The sequence below is a fragment of the Cavia porcellus genome, unplaced genomic scaffold (genome assembly GCF_034190915.1).
Source record: "Cavia porcellus strain 051 isolate PalLab524CR breed Dunkin Hartley unplaced genomic scaffold, mCavPor4.1 scaffold_18, whole genome shotgun sequence".
Taxonomy (NCBI): domain Eukaryota; kingdom Metazoa; phylum Chordata; class Mammalia; order Rodentia; family Caviidae; genus Cavia; species Cavia porcellus.
The window spans coordinates 57,505,840-57,518,925 of record NW_026947501.1 but is presented as its reverse complement, the minus strand read 5'-3'; the positions used below and the strand labels follow the sequence as shown (position 1 = coordinate 57,518,925).

General features: G+C 48.6%; 1 protein-coding gene across 1 annotated transcript; it reads left to right on the top strand.

Annotated features, from left to right (window-relative positions):
• Positions 1-296: 296 nt before the first annotated feature.
• On the top strand, positions 297-1,867 carry Tmem271 (transmembrane protein 271). Its single transcript, XM_063230032.1, has one exon. The coding sequence runs from the start codon at positions 365-367 to the stop codon at positions 1,481-1,483; it is 1,119 nt and encodes a 372-aa protein (XP_063086102.1). The 5' UTR covers positions 297-364; the 3' UTR covers positions 1,484-1,867.
• The last annotated feature ends 11,219 nt before the right edge of the window (positions 1,868-13,086 follow it).

Sequence of the window (13,086 nt, the reverse complement as noted above, 5' to 3'; positions counted from 1 at the left end):
CAGTCCCAGGACACAGAGAGGAGGGAGGTGCAGGGGTGGAGCCCCAGGCCCCGGAGGGCGAGGCAGGGGAGACCCAGAAGGCGGTGCCAGGCTCGCGGGACCGCGGGCGGGCTGGGGAGGGGGCGCGCGCGCCCTGCGGAACTCGGCGTCGCCCGAGTTCCCGGCGCGGGGTCGCGGAGGATGCGGGCCCAGGCGACGGCGGCGGCGGCGGCGGCGGCGGCTGCGGCGCGGGCCCGGGAAGACGCGGGAGGATGAGGAGGAGGCCGGCGGGCCCGCCGCGCGGCGCCGGGAGGAGGCGCAGGCGGCGCGGGCGGCGGCGGGCGGCGGCGGGCGCGCGGGGCGCGGGTCGGCTCGGGCGCGGAGGATGAAGTGCAGCGTCCGCGGGGCCTGCGCCGCGCTCTCCTCCTGCCTGCTGCTCGCCTGCGCGCTCAGCGCCGCCGCCGTCGGCCTCAAGTGCTTTGCGCTGGGTTCAGAGCTGCGCGGGGAGCCGTTCCGCCTGGGCGCGGCCGCCGGCGCCTTCTACTCGGGGCTGCTGTTGGCCGCCGGCCTCTCGCTGCTGGGCGCCGCGCTGCTGTGCTGCGGGCCCCGGGGAGCGCCGCCCGCCGGACCGGGGTCCGCTCCGGGACCAGGTGCTGGGCTTGGTGTCCCCGGGGCCCCAGCAGCCCCCGAGGCGGCACCGGGCGAGGCGGGGGCGGTGGCTGGGGTCCCGGGGCCGGCAGGCGGCCAGAATCTGCTGCTGCTGGGCGTCCTGGTGTTTATGCTTGGCGTCCTCAGCGCCTTCGCGGGTGCCGTGATCGACGGCGACACGGTGTCACTGGTGGAGCGCAAGTACTCGCACTACTGCCTGCCTGCGCGCGCACCGGCCGCGGCCCCCGGCCCTGCGCCCCCGGCCCCTGGCTCTGCGTCGCGCGCGCGCAACCCGCTGGACAGCGCCACGTCTGCCAAGTGCCGCCAGCTCAAGGACTACCAGCGCGGCCTGGTGCTCTCCACTGTCTTCAACTCGCTCGAGTGCCTGCTGGGCCTGCTCAGCCTCCTGCTCGTCAAGAACTACAAGTCTTCGCAGGCCCGGCGCGGCCGGCGCGGCCGGCGGAGGGGGAACCGGACCCCCTCGCGGCCCCGCAGTGGCCCAGGGCTCCGCGCGCAGCCCTCGGCCTCTCGATCGCGGCGTGGCCGGCGGGGAAAGCGGGCGCGGAGGCTGCAGCCGCGGCCGAGTGAGGCCTCTATTCTGTCTGCTGAGGAGTCGGACCTCGTTGGCCCCGGGGACTGCACGGGCTTCGCGGCGCACCACGCGGTGTCCTTCATCAACGTGGGCGTCTTCCATGCTCGCGACGAGGTGGGCGTGGAGGTGTGCTGTGGCGGCCACCCGTCGGTGGAGCTGCCAGGCTACGTGCCCTCGGACCCCGACCTAAACGCCTCTTACCCGTACTGCTGCCGGCCACCCTCTGAGGCCACGCGCCCTTGGGAGTCAGGCCGGGCCTGTTAAGCGCCGCGCGCCGCCAGGGGCCCTCATCTCCGTTTCTCCTCTGTGTCGTTGGTATCCGGATTCCATTCAAAGTTTACAACCCATGTTTTGGGTAGGCTTTCCGACTGCTCTTTACCTTAGCGGAGTTCTTGGTTCCCTGAGGTTGTACTTGCAGGTCCCCGGTCGAGGGGACAAGAATAGAGCGGCCAGCGAGGGTGACTTCCTGCGAGGACCATGGCTGGGAGGACAGGGACGAAAGCAGCCGGTATGTGAGGCTGGAGGAAGTGAAAATCCACCCAACAGAACACTCTGTACACGGATGTGCCTGCTTCTGTCGACCCTTTCTTACTGTAAACCTCTCTCCATAAACAGTGAACATGTTTGGTAAATTTATTGCAATTTGAAGTTGGTGAGTTCCTTTATTAAATTAAGTGCTGTGTTACTGGAGAATTTCCACCAGCTCCAAGCGAGAGGATGTCTACAGGCAAATCAGCATGGGGGTGGTTGAATGGGACCTACAGTGTTGAGTGTGGACGGTTGTGTGCTGTGGGCTGGCCGCAGGTCCAGCCCATCTCTGAGATGCCAGGCCCCTGCATTTCTGTTTTTGGAAACTGGCTGTGCAATTTCTACTGCAAAGCAGTAGAATTTATTTTTGGTTGATACATACGAGCAATCTAATCCTATTTTGGAAAATCACAGTCATAGTTTTTCTGCAAAGACAGTTTTCCTGTTAACTCATTATTCTGGTAATTTTGAATATTATATAGCATTTCATTTAAAATATACCCCTTAAGTAGCCTTAATGAATGTGAAGGTCATACTTTTAAATGACTAAAATGTGTATGTGTGTGCACATTTACACACAATATGAAAAAAAGTTGCCTGTGACAATGAGTGTGTTTCCATCCTTCTGGTGGGCTGGTTGGGGGGCCAGGCAGGCTCACAGTTTTTGAAAAGGGTGATTAGATTTCCTTGTGCTGGGTATCATTCTTAGTACCAGGTTAGTAGCTGTTGCTGAGGTTGAGTCCCACCCTGGCCTGAAGGTGTGTGTCTGGCAGGTGGAAGACTGGCCTAAACACTAACACAGGGCATTGCAGTGGGGGAAGGTAGGGAACCTGTGTGGTGTCTTTCAGGTGGCAGGAGTCCCTTCCAATGGTAACATCAGCCAAATTTAAGGATAGGTGTAGTTGCCAGGTGCAGGCTTTGAGGTGGAACCTTTCCCCAGCCCAGTCCCTTGTTCACACCCTTCTGAACTCCTTCTGACTGAGGACCCTCTCCCAGCTGAGCTCTGACTGGGATACCTGCTACAGGCCTCTGGAGGAAGAGACCTTGCCCCATTTCCAGGAAGTATGTGGACTGATAGCAGTGCAAATCCATCCTGCTGAGCTAGGATGATGTATGTAAAAGTGTGCGGGGTTCTGATCAAATCCAGGCTCAGGCCTTAATCTGCTGGAAGAAAGCTACCTAGAAAAAGGATTCCCAGGGGCTGGGGATTTAGCTCAGCGGCATAAGTGCCTGCCTTACAAGTAGGCAGTCGTGAGTTCGATCCCCGGTACTGATAAAAAGGAAAAGGACAAAAAAAAAAAAAAGAAAGAAAGAAAGAAAGAAAAGCCAAAGGATTCCCTCATGGCCATAAGGCACTGCTCGTACCAGGGGCTATCCTGGGGGTTTAGCCTGATTCTCTGATTCTGTGGCCCACCAACCCATGCTGCCTACCCGAGGACCAGTTTCCTGCTGGCCATCAGCCACAGTGAAAATGTTACAAGTGGCAGCAAAAAGCAACTTCAAATATCCCATGAGCTAAATTCAATGTGAGCTGCCAGGTGCCTCTCCCAGGACCCTCCCAGCTTCCCGGGCAACTGCCGGGCCTTTCTGCCTGTGGTAGACGGGGCTCCTTGCAGCTGCCTGGGGTACAGAGGACTTGCAGACAGCAGTCTCCCAAATCAAGTCTTCTACCATCATTTCGTTTTCTGAGGTGTTCAGTCTTACACAGGTTATGTAGCTCAACATGTGAGATGCTGCCTAAGTCTTTCAGAGTTGCATTCACAGTCAATGACTTCTTTGAAGGTCCAGGTGTTTCTTGGAACGGGACAGAAAGCAGAGCATGAGTGGACAGATACCTGCATATTGCTCAGGCAGGACAATAGAGGGGTCAGGCACAGTCCAGGGCAAATCTGCCTCTTCCTATGACCATGAAACAAATTGGGTTGTTTCAGGACTGAGCTTTTGTAATGCCACAAACTCTCAGCTCCCATGTTTATGGGGTGGCTCTAAGACATGTATTTCATCATTTCGTTTTTGAAGCTTACTAGAGGAAATAGAATTTGTCCTTCCCTGAACTCAAATTGTTACAAAGGTTAGTTCTCAGGGAATTGAGTCCAGGATCATGAGGCTACCAACCTTCCTTGAAATCAGATTCACTTTCTATCCCCATTGTGCTCCACAGAAACTCATGGCAGCAGTTTTAATGTATGTTTATTCTAGCTTTTAAGAGTGGTTCAGAGTTGATTCTATGTGCTTTCTGGACATGAGGCCAGCTCTGACCTTTTTCCCAGTGGGTCTTACTCTGCTTCCTGTCAGGAGACAATGATGATGATGATGATGATGGGACAACAAAATTAAACACATGTTAGCATTTTTATGTGGTTAAATGCTGAGTTTGTAAGTTATTTTTTTGGTAACATATGTTATTCTTTTAATATAAAGGTTCCATCCAGTTAAGCAGGAGGAGTCCACTGCTCATGTGACTAGGGATTTAGTTTTAAGGGAATAATTGAATAAAGAGGACACAGTATGCTATGTACAGAGTTGTGCAGTGAAGTTGCCAAACAAGTCACGCTTCCTTAGGATTGACAGACGTCTACTACATGGGTCCTTTCTGGAATCAGAGTGCTCTGCTCTAGGGACATGGATCTGAACCACACAGCTGAACTTTTATGGAAAATTCAATTAAACAATCACTTATCTTTAATAATCAGATGGTTAGATATTGTGAATTTCAAAGGGCTAGTGACTAAAATTTTTATTCTTGGTAAGTGTGCTGATGCAGTGTAGGAAAACCCTTGACCACAAGTACATATGTGTGTACTTATGCACACATGTGCACCTGGATATGTGTACATATGTACCCATACACAACCAGAATGTATGTACTCATGCACACAACAGTACACATACAGATGTAGGCACACTACACAGATGCAGGGTGCATGTACTATGTGTACACTGCACATAGTGTACCAGGACACACGTACACACACCCAAACACATGCATATATGTATACCAGAGCACATATAGCTGTGTGCACATTACACAGAGGCACAGTGCACACATGCATTTGTGCACACAGATATGTGCACAGTATACTCGTGCATAATATACATACATGGATGCATGTACCAGGGTCTTCTGAAGCCCAGGCCAGCAGTCCTGCCAGGCATCCAGGATGCACGCCAAATCTGGCCACACTGAACTTTGTCCCTTGCTGTGGCATTAGCAGTGCAGGATAGCATGGATAAGACCCATTGGAGGGCACCAGTGAGTGTTGAGCTGCTCCTCACACCCAGGCATGGAGTTGCAGTTGGGGCAGCCTCTTTGCAGTGTCTGCACAGATCCCAGGGGCCTGGTGCATAGGGCTGGGACTGGCTCAACTGCAGGTTACCTGGTTGCTCCAGGTCACAGATCCACCTTGAGTTGCACTGTCTTCCAGTGGCTTTCAAAATCACTCCAATTCAAAGCACCTCTCATTAAGATGCCAGAGGAAAGCCGCACATGGTGGTGACTCAGGCAGTGAGTTCTGGCAGGTAAGTGAGCACTAACACTGCCCCCTTCTCCACTGTGACAAGCACAGTGATTGGTCTTGGCTTAATTTGCTGTCTTTTAATAATGCAATCAACAGAAAGAAAACCGGCAAAACAAGAAAAAATGATTTGGGAAAGTAGAATGCCTCTGTCCTTATGTCTGCAGATTTCTGTCTTCTTATATAGCTCCAGGATGGCAGGAGAGAGCTGGTCCCATGGAAGATGTGCTCCTCCTAGTTTTCTTGAGGTCTTGGTGTCTTGACTTGACACAGACTGCATTTCCCATTAGACCTCATCTCAGGAGCCAGCTGTCAACTTATCAGTTATCCAGCCATCAATGGAATGTCACCATTAGGCTGACACAGTGTACCCCACAACATCTGTGCTTCTCTGGCCACTGACCTATTTCTGGTCAAGAGTGACTGAAGGCAGCTGGGTGCCTGCAGGCTGCTTTAGGCCTTCCAGTCCCAGGTGCACGGACACTTGCCCTCACAGCTCGTGCTTTTCTTCTTGGGTGCCTGTTGTGCCATGGTTCCCCTAGAGTTTGTTTTCCTTTTGTATCATTTCTCAGTTACCTGGGACCTCTTTCTTCATTTATATTCTGTTGCCTTTGTCAGAAACATTGTTGAAAACAGGAGATCTCATGTATCCCAAGTGATCCTTCTTGGGGAATTCAGGGTGGGGGAGCTGACCAAGTCCTATGTTGGGATATAAGTGATGGGGTGCAGATGACGGCTGCAGGTGGCAGAATGCAGGTGATGGGATATAGGCAATGGGATAATGTGACAGCATACAAGCAAAGGAAGTAGATATTAGAATGCATATGAGGGGATGCAGGTGATGTGATGCAAGTGCTTGGATACAGATGATATGATACAGGTGAAAGGAGGTAGGTGTTGGATGTTGGAGATGGAATGCAAGTGTTAGGATTCAGGTGATAGGGTGTATTGACAGAATGCAGGTGATGAGATGTAAGTGTTGAGATGCAGGTGACATAATGCATGTGATATGATGCAGATGGTAGGATTCAGGTGATGCAGATGACACAGGATTTGATGGATGCAGGTGATAGAATGTATGTGGTAGGATGTAGGTGTTACAATGCAGGTGAGAGGAGTCATGTAACAGAATAATGGTGTTAGGACCTGGGTTATAGGATGCAGCTCTTGGGATGCAGGTGATATGTTTCAGGTGAAAGATGCAGGTGGCGGGATGCAGGTTATGGAATACAGGTGTTAGGATGCATGTGGTAGGATGCAAAATGCAGGTATTAGGATGCAGATGATTGAATACACATTGTAGGATGAAAGTGATGGGATGTACTTGTTATTATGGAGGTAACTGAATGCAGATGAGGGGATGCAGGTAACATGCTCGTGTTGGGATGCAGGTATTAGGATGCAGATAATGGGTTGCAGGCGTAAGATGCAGATGATAAGATACAAATGATAGAGTGCAGATGTTAGGGTGCAAGTGATAAGATGCAAGTGGTAGATGTAGATGTTGACAAGCAGTTGGCAGAGTGCAGGTGCAGGACACAGATATTATAATTCACATGGATGTGGATATTCAGTAAGCTTCCTTTCTCATGGTTTTGTTTTCTGCAGTTTCCTTTATTCATGGCTGAATAAGTCTGCAAATATTAAGTGGAAAATTACTGAAAGGTACAATCCACAAGTTTTCTTTCAGTAGGCTCATTTTTGTGCAGCATGATGCAACCTTGTGCCATCCCTCTCCCTACTCTTTCTTTGAGCCTTGAGTAAGTCCTGTGTCCTGTATCTCCCTGATCCAACCTGTGTGCCCACTAGTCCCTAAGTAGCCTTCTTGGCTATCAAAGGGGCAGTTGCAATACTTCAGCGTTTGTGTGCTAGTAATTCTTATATTTTACTTAAGAATAGTACAAGAGTTGGGAGACTGGCATTTCAGATGTACCAAAGCAAAAGTGTTTCCTTTAAGTATTCCTATAAAGTGTTTCTTTTAAGTGAAAAGGTAAAATTCTTGAATTAGAAAAGAAAAAAGTCACATTCTAGGTTATACATAAAGAACAAATCTCTTAAGAAATTGTTAAGGGAAAGGAAATTCATGCTAGTTTTGCCATTGCACGTCAAACTGCAAAGGTTATGGTGACAGTGCATGATGAATGCTTAATTTTGATGGAAAAGACAATAAATTTGGAAGTTAAAAACAACTGATAACAAGGTAATTTGTGCTGGAGAACATTGATCCTGTACAAACTTCAGTAGAGACCTTGAAATAAGTGACACCCATTCACTTACAGATTTGGAACAAAAATTGGTTATTGTTGTTATTGTGCCTAATTTATAGCTTATACTTTTCATGTGTGTGGGTATAAAAAACATATAGTGTATTAGGGTTTGGCAATGTAGAACATATTACCTAGTGTGTGCTAGGACACAGTCAGAGGATGAGGGAGGGAAGTGAGTGTACATAGTACTATACAGGTGGGAGGATGAGTAGGATGCAGGTAGTTGGATGCACACAGTATAACACAGGTGCACAGTAGGAAACACACAGTAGGATGTGGAAGGTGCAGTGCACACAGTAGGTCACAGGTGGGATGTACACAGTAGGCTTCAGGCCTACTTGGTAGGATGCAAGTGTTTGGTGAAGGGAAGGAAAGGCAAATGTGCAGTCCCATTCTAACATGGCCACACCTGTCTCTGCTCTTCCTGAACTTAGAGGCTTCATGGCAGTGTGTGCTCATGTTTATTCACTGAGAACACCCATAAAGTGCCTATTATGTGCAGATGTTGGTGTGAGAATGGGTAGATGTCCTCTCACTTGTAGAAGTAGGAGCAGGATTCCAAGAAGCTCCAAGGCACATCAGAGGGAAAAGTGTTCCTGGACAGGCAACAAGGCTTCTTGCATTAGATTGCAGATGTTTAGGGACTAGACCAGGTATGTCAGGTTAATCTCCTGAAAGCGGGGGGGGGGGGGAGACAGAGAGAGAGAGGAGGGAGATAACCTTTCCAAAAATATCTTAGGTTTACTTGCAGATTTCTTCAGATTGCAACACATGACTATTTTGTAGACTAGGCCTCTGGTTCTGGTAGGTTACTGCTCCTGACATCACGGTCCATTTCCCAGGGTCCTCAGAGCCTTCTGTGAGTTCATTTTAGGATTTGCCTTCTCCTGCTCTCTGCCCTTCACCAGACGCCTGTCCATTCTGGTATGGGAAGGTCACCCTCTCTGAGAAACTCTCTTAGATCCCAACATCCCTTCCCATTTCTGCATGCCTAGCCCCTGTGGGAGCAGTAATGGTCCAGGAGAAGGGTCTGCGGGGGCCTTTTGTATGACAGCCCCTCTTGCTTTTTAAAGCCTAACTCAGGTTATTTTTTCCTTAAATGCGTGACTTCACGCTCTCCCACACTGAAGCTCCTCCACTCTGTGCAGCCGCCTACACTTGCTGCTGCCATGGGAAGGAGCCTCATGCCCAGCCTGCTGCCCCTCAAATCCCTGGTTCCTCAATGCTCAGCTGAGAATAGAAGTCACCACTGCCTGTACTGGTTTAAGTGGCTGTGCTCTTTGGTGCTGGTCACCTGGTCAAGGCAGTAGTACACTTACAGAGGATCCTGTCCTGCAAGGGGCCCTGGAATCAGACACCCCCCATCTGTGAGCATCCGTAGCTTGTCAAGCCTAACTGTTGAGGAAGATGTGCCTCGGGGTGCCTGGCATGCTGAGCCCCATCTTAAACAGTCACTTTGATGTCATTTCACAGAGGGAAGGGAATTGGAGTCCCATGTTTGTGCCCAGGATGTAGCTGGTTGGAGACTCAGGCTGTGAGCACTACGGAGCTGAGCTCCCTCCCTGGTCTTTGACGAGGCAGGAATCAGGCTCTGTTTGCGTGGTGGGTGTGGGTGTGGATAGTTCTACCTCCCTGAAGATTGCCTTCTGGATTCTTCTTAGTGAGTGGCTGCACCTTCTTTCTATCTGCCCCCAGAATCCTGACTGGGAGTCCCTGTCAGTCTTCAAAGCAGCATGCTCCAGTGATCTGGTTCATCCTCTCTCCCTGCAGCTGTCAGCCAGAACAGGTATTGCCAGGTGCCAGATATAGTGGCTCCCTCTGCAGCCAACCTTGTCTCATCATGGGATATGGGGTCATGTTGTATTGAATCCCGTGCCACACTTTAGGAAAGAAGCAGGAGAGAGGTTCCACATTCTTTGTTCATGCTAGGTCTGGAAATCTAGTGTGTTTTGCACACAAGTGGTCTTGATGTGGACAAGCCACACATTACATGCTCCAAGCTGTGTGCTGCCAGTCAGTCCTGAACATTCTCTCTCCTGTTTTCTGTATCTTCAGTCAGGACATACGTTGAGTGTCTAGCACTGAGTATGATACCAGTGCATCTGCCACTAAGAGCCTTTTGCACTGTCATTAAAATTAAAAACAACTTAAAGCTTTAACATTCTTTCCCCATATTCGGTCCATTTTTCTATTTTATTTGTAAAAACATAAACGTACAAGAATAACCAGAGTTTTCCCTTCAGTCTTCTTGCAGACCCTATGGGTCACCACCAGTCAGTCTGCTTTGGGTGGTACACAGTTGTGTGTGTCCATACACACTCTATTATATTCTTTTACACACTAAAACTTTCCATAAAATTGATCATGATGTATTTGATCTTTATGGATATGCTTTTTGCACTCAACATTGTGGTTTTTTTTTTTTTGAAATTCATTGGTGGTAACATTTATCCTCATATACTGCATTACACTGCAAGGATAAACCATAGTTTATTTAATTTTCCCTTACCAATCAGAATCTCTCAGTTTATTTCTCTTTTTGCTGTTGTAATCTGCACTGCAGTGAAATCCATTTATCTGATGCTGTGGCTAGGAGTGTCCCTGTGGTTCATGTGCTGGATGCTTGGTTTGTGGAATGATGGGATCTTTATGGGTGGGAGTAGTGTGATGGGTCCCTACCCAAGGAAGAGTCAGTGCTGGCTGGCAGATGTGTTTTCTCCACAGTGCCTCCCATTTCATCATGAGATTTTTTCCTTATATAGTGCTACCCCCACACCCTGCCATGTTGCAGTGTGGCCAGAGCCTCACATTTACTATGCAATGTTCTTGCTCCATGACCATGAGCTAAGTAAAACCCTTTCTGCACAAAATACCCTGATGTCTTGTTCTGGCAACAGAAGACACTAAGATGCCTACCCTCACTCACAGCAAGACCTCTGATCCTGCAGGCCCCAGTGTGGACTCACAGCAAGACCTCTGATCCTGCAGGCCCCAGTGTGGCATGTGTGGGCCAATACCACCTGTAGTTGCTGGTCTGCTGTGAACAGCCAGGGTCCAATACTGGGACAGGCTGCAGCCTGTCATGTGACAGCTTACCTCTTTGTCCTCAGCATTTCCACTTCAATAGTGAAGTGTCCTTAGTGATCATTTGGTGTTTTTGTGTTCCTTTTCTTCAATTTCAAATATATGGCCTGTCTTAAATTTTGGTTGATTTCTCAGGATCATTACATGTAATAGTTCCACTCATCTTAGTTCATCTCCCTCTGCCATTGGAGCCTGGTAACTCAGATACAACAAGCATGCAACCTGCCATGGTTCTGGAGGGGGATCCCCAGGACTTGCTGCTTCACTTCCCTAGGCTGAGGCAGGGGCAGGAGCCTCATCAGAAGCTCATTCTATGGGCCCCTGGCCCTTGCCAACCTCGCTGTGCTCGGTGAAGCCCTGTTCCACATCTGGGCTGCAGATGCCACGCCAAGAATGCAGCTGACCCTTTACTTGACACAAAGCCATCACCTATCCTCATCTTTTCTTTTAAATTGTGTTTCATAAAAACTGGGTGTAATGGCACACACCTATAATTCCAGCACTCAGGAGGCTGAGGCAGGAGAATTGTCATGAGTTTGAGGCCAGCCTGGGCTACATAGTGAGTTCAAGTCCAGTCTGAATTGCATATTGAGACCTTGTCTCAAAAAAAAAATGCTTAGAAAAGCTTTCCACACTGAAGTTTCCCTTTTTTTGGTAGGGTTTTACTATTTTTATATTTCCTCTTTAACCCACCTAGAAGTTTATTTTTATCCTAAGGTAGAGATTTCATTGTACCCTGTTGTCATTTACATGTGTGTCTGTATCTAGAGACCCACCTGATATTTTTATGATATTGTCCTTTATGTTACATCAAGCCAGGCATTTCATGTCCTCATTAAGCTTTATTTCTAGGCTATTCAGTAGCATCACGTTCCACATCCTGCCATGTTCTCACCACACACTAATTTTCTGATGTAAGACCCCAGCTGCCCATTCTCTGTTCCCTACTCCCGGACAACCATGCAGCTGGGTGATTGTCTCTCAAGTGGAGAGGACAACACTTAATGATGCTACTGCCATTCTGACCTGTCTTTCAGTGTGAACACTGATATTGGGGTTTCTGAGTTGCTTACCTGGCACAGCTTCTTGTTTTAACACAGGAAAATATGACTCCCACAACATGGAGGAATGAAGTTGCAAACCAAAGGAGGAAGTTGGGAGAGATTTATTGGAAAGAAGGATAGCTTTGGGATATCCGAGAGAGGTCCTGAGTGGGTGGCCACCGAGGCTGTTTGTCAGAGTAATTTATACAACAAAATCACAATGTCAGTACAACATGGCCCAAACTACAACCAGCCTATAGGATTACAAGTGTAGTAACATAGCTAATATTGATTTGGTAGGGAAATGATTCTTCAAGGAAGAGTACATGGAAAGAGCAAAGCCATTTTGGGGAAGGGAGGGGATTCTGGATGCTCTGGTGACCACCTACATGTGCCTAATGCCTATCTGGGCTCACTGTCCAGATGGTGTTGATTACAATATACTCTCAAATTGCTATTTATCTCTAGGGAGGCTTGCAGGCCTGGCTATTGCCTTTCCTTCTGAGGCCTAGCTCTTTGCAGATTCACCCCCAGCCATAATTCTGATGCCTATTTTTTGCTGCCAACTTCCTCCAGGTTTTAGTCCTTCTCTGAATGTATATTATTTCTATCTAACTTAGCTGCCTATAATAGTTTGTACTTTGGAGGTTCTGTTTGTGTTCTCATCCTGCACTGTAGGCTTCTTGTTATAAGGCTTAAAACTCTGGGTTGTCACCTTTCATTTTCTTTTATCCTTCCCATTTTCCCATATTTATCTTTTTTTCTGCCTTATTTTTCTTCTCATTTTTATGTACTTCTTTCTTTGTATTTTTCTTTTTATGTTTTTCCATATTTATCATTTTTCTATGTTCTTTCTGTTTTTAATGTCTTTCTTCATCTTTCTCTTTATCTTCCTTCTGTTTAAATTTTTCTAAAAGCCCAGCTACATATGAAGGCTTGGTCCCAAGGATTCCACGACTGTGAAATGGTAGAACCCTTAGGAGGTGGGCTAGAAAGGCTGTAGGTCCCTGGGAGGTACTGGAAGGCTCCAGGGGAGCAGCCTTACTCAAGTTCTGGTTCCAAAGGCCCAAACTGACAGACTTGCCTGAATGAGGCCTGGAACCCCTAAACTGAAACTATAAGCCAAACAAACCTCTTGTTTTGGCAAGTTGATTGAGTGATAAAAAACTAAAGCAGAAAACTGGTACTAAGAAAGGAGGCACTTGTGATTCCTCAAGGATTGGAGCCTTTGGAATGGTTGGAGGAGTCTGGAGGAGCGGACTGGAGATTGTGCTGTGAGTGGAGCTCAGGGACGTCTCAGAGGCCCAGAAGGCTACAGGAATGTGCAAAGGTCAGGTCTGTGATCTTTCAAATGGAAACAAGGACTCCGGGGCTGTGGACTGAAGGTCACCCACATTATACCATGACAAAAACCTTGATTGCATTTTGTT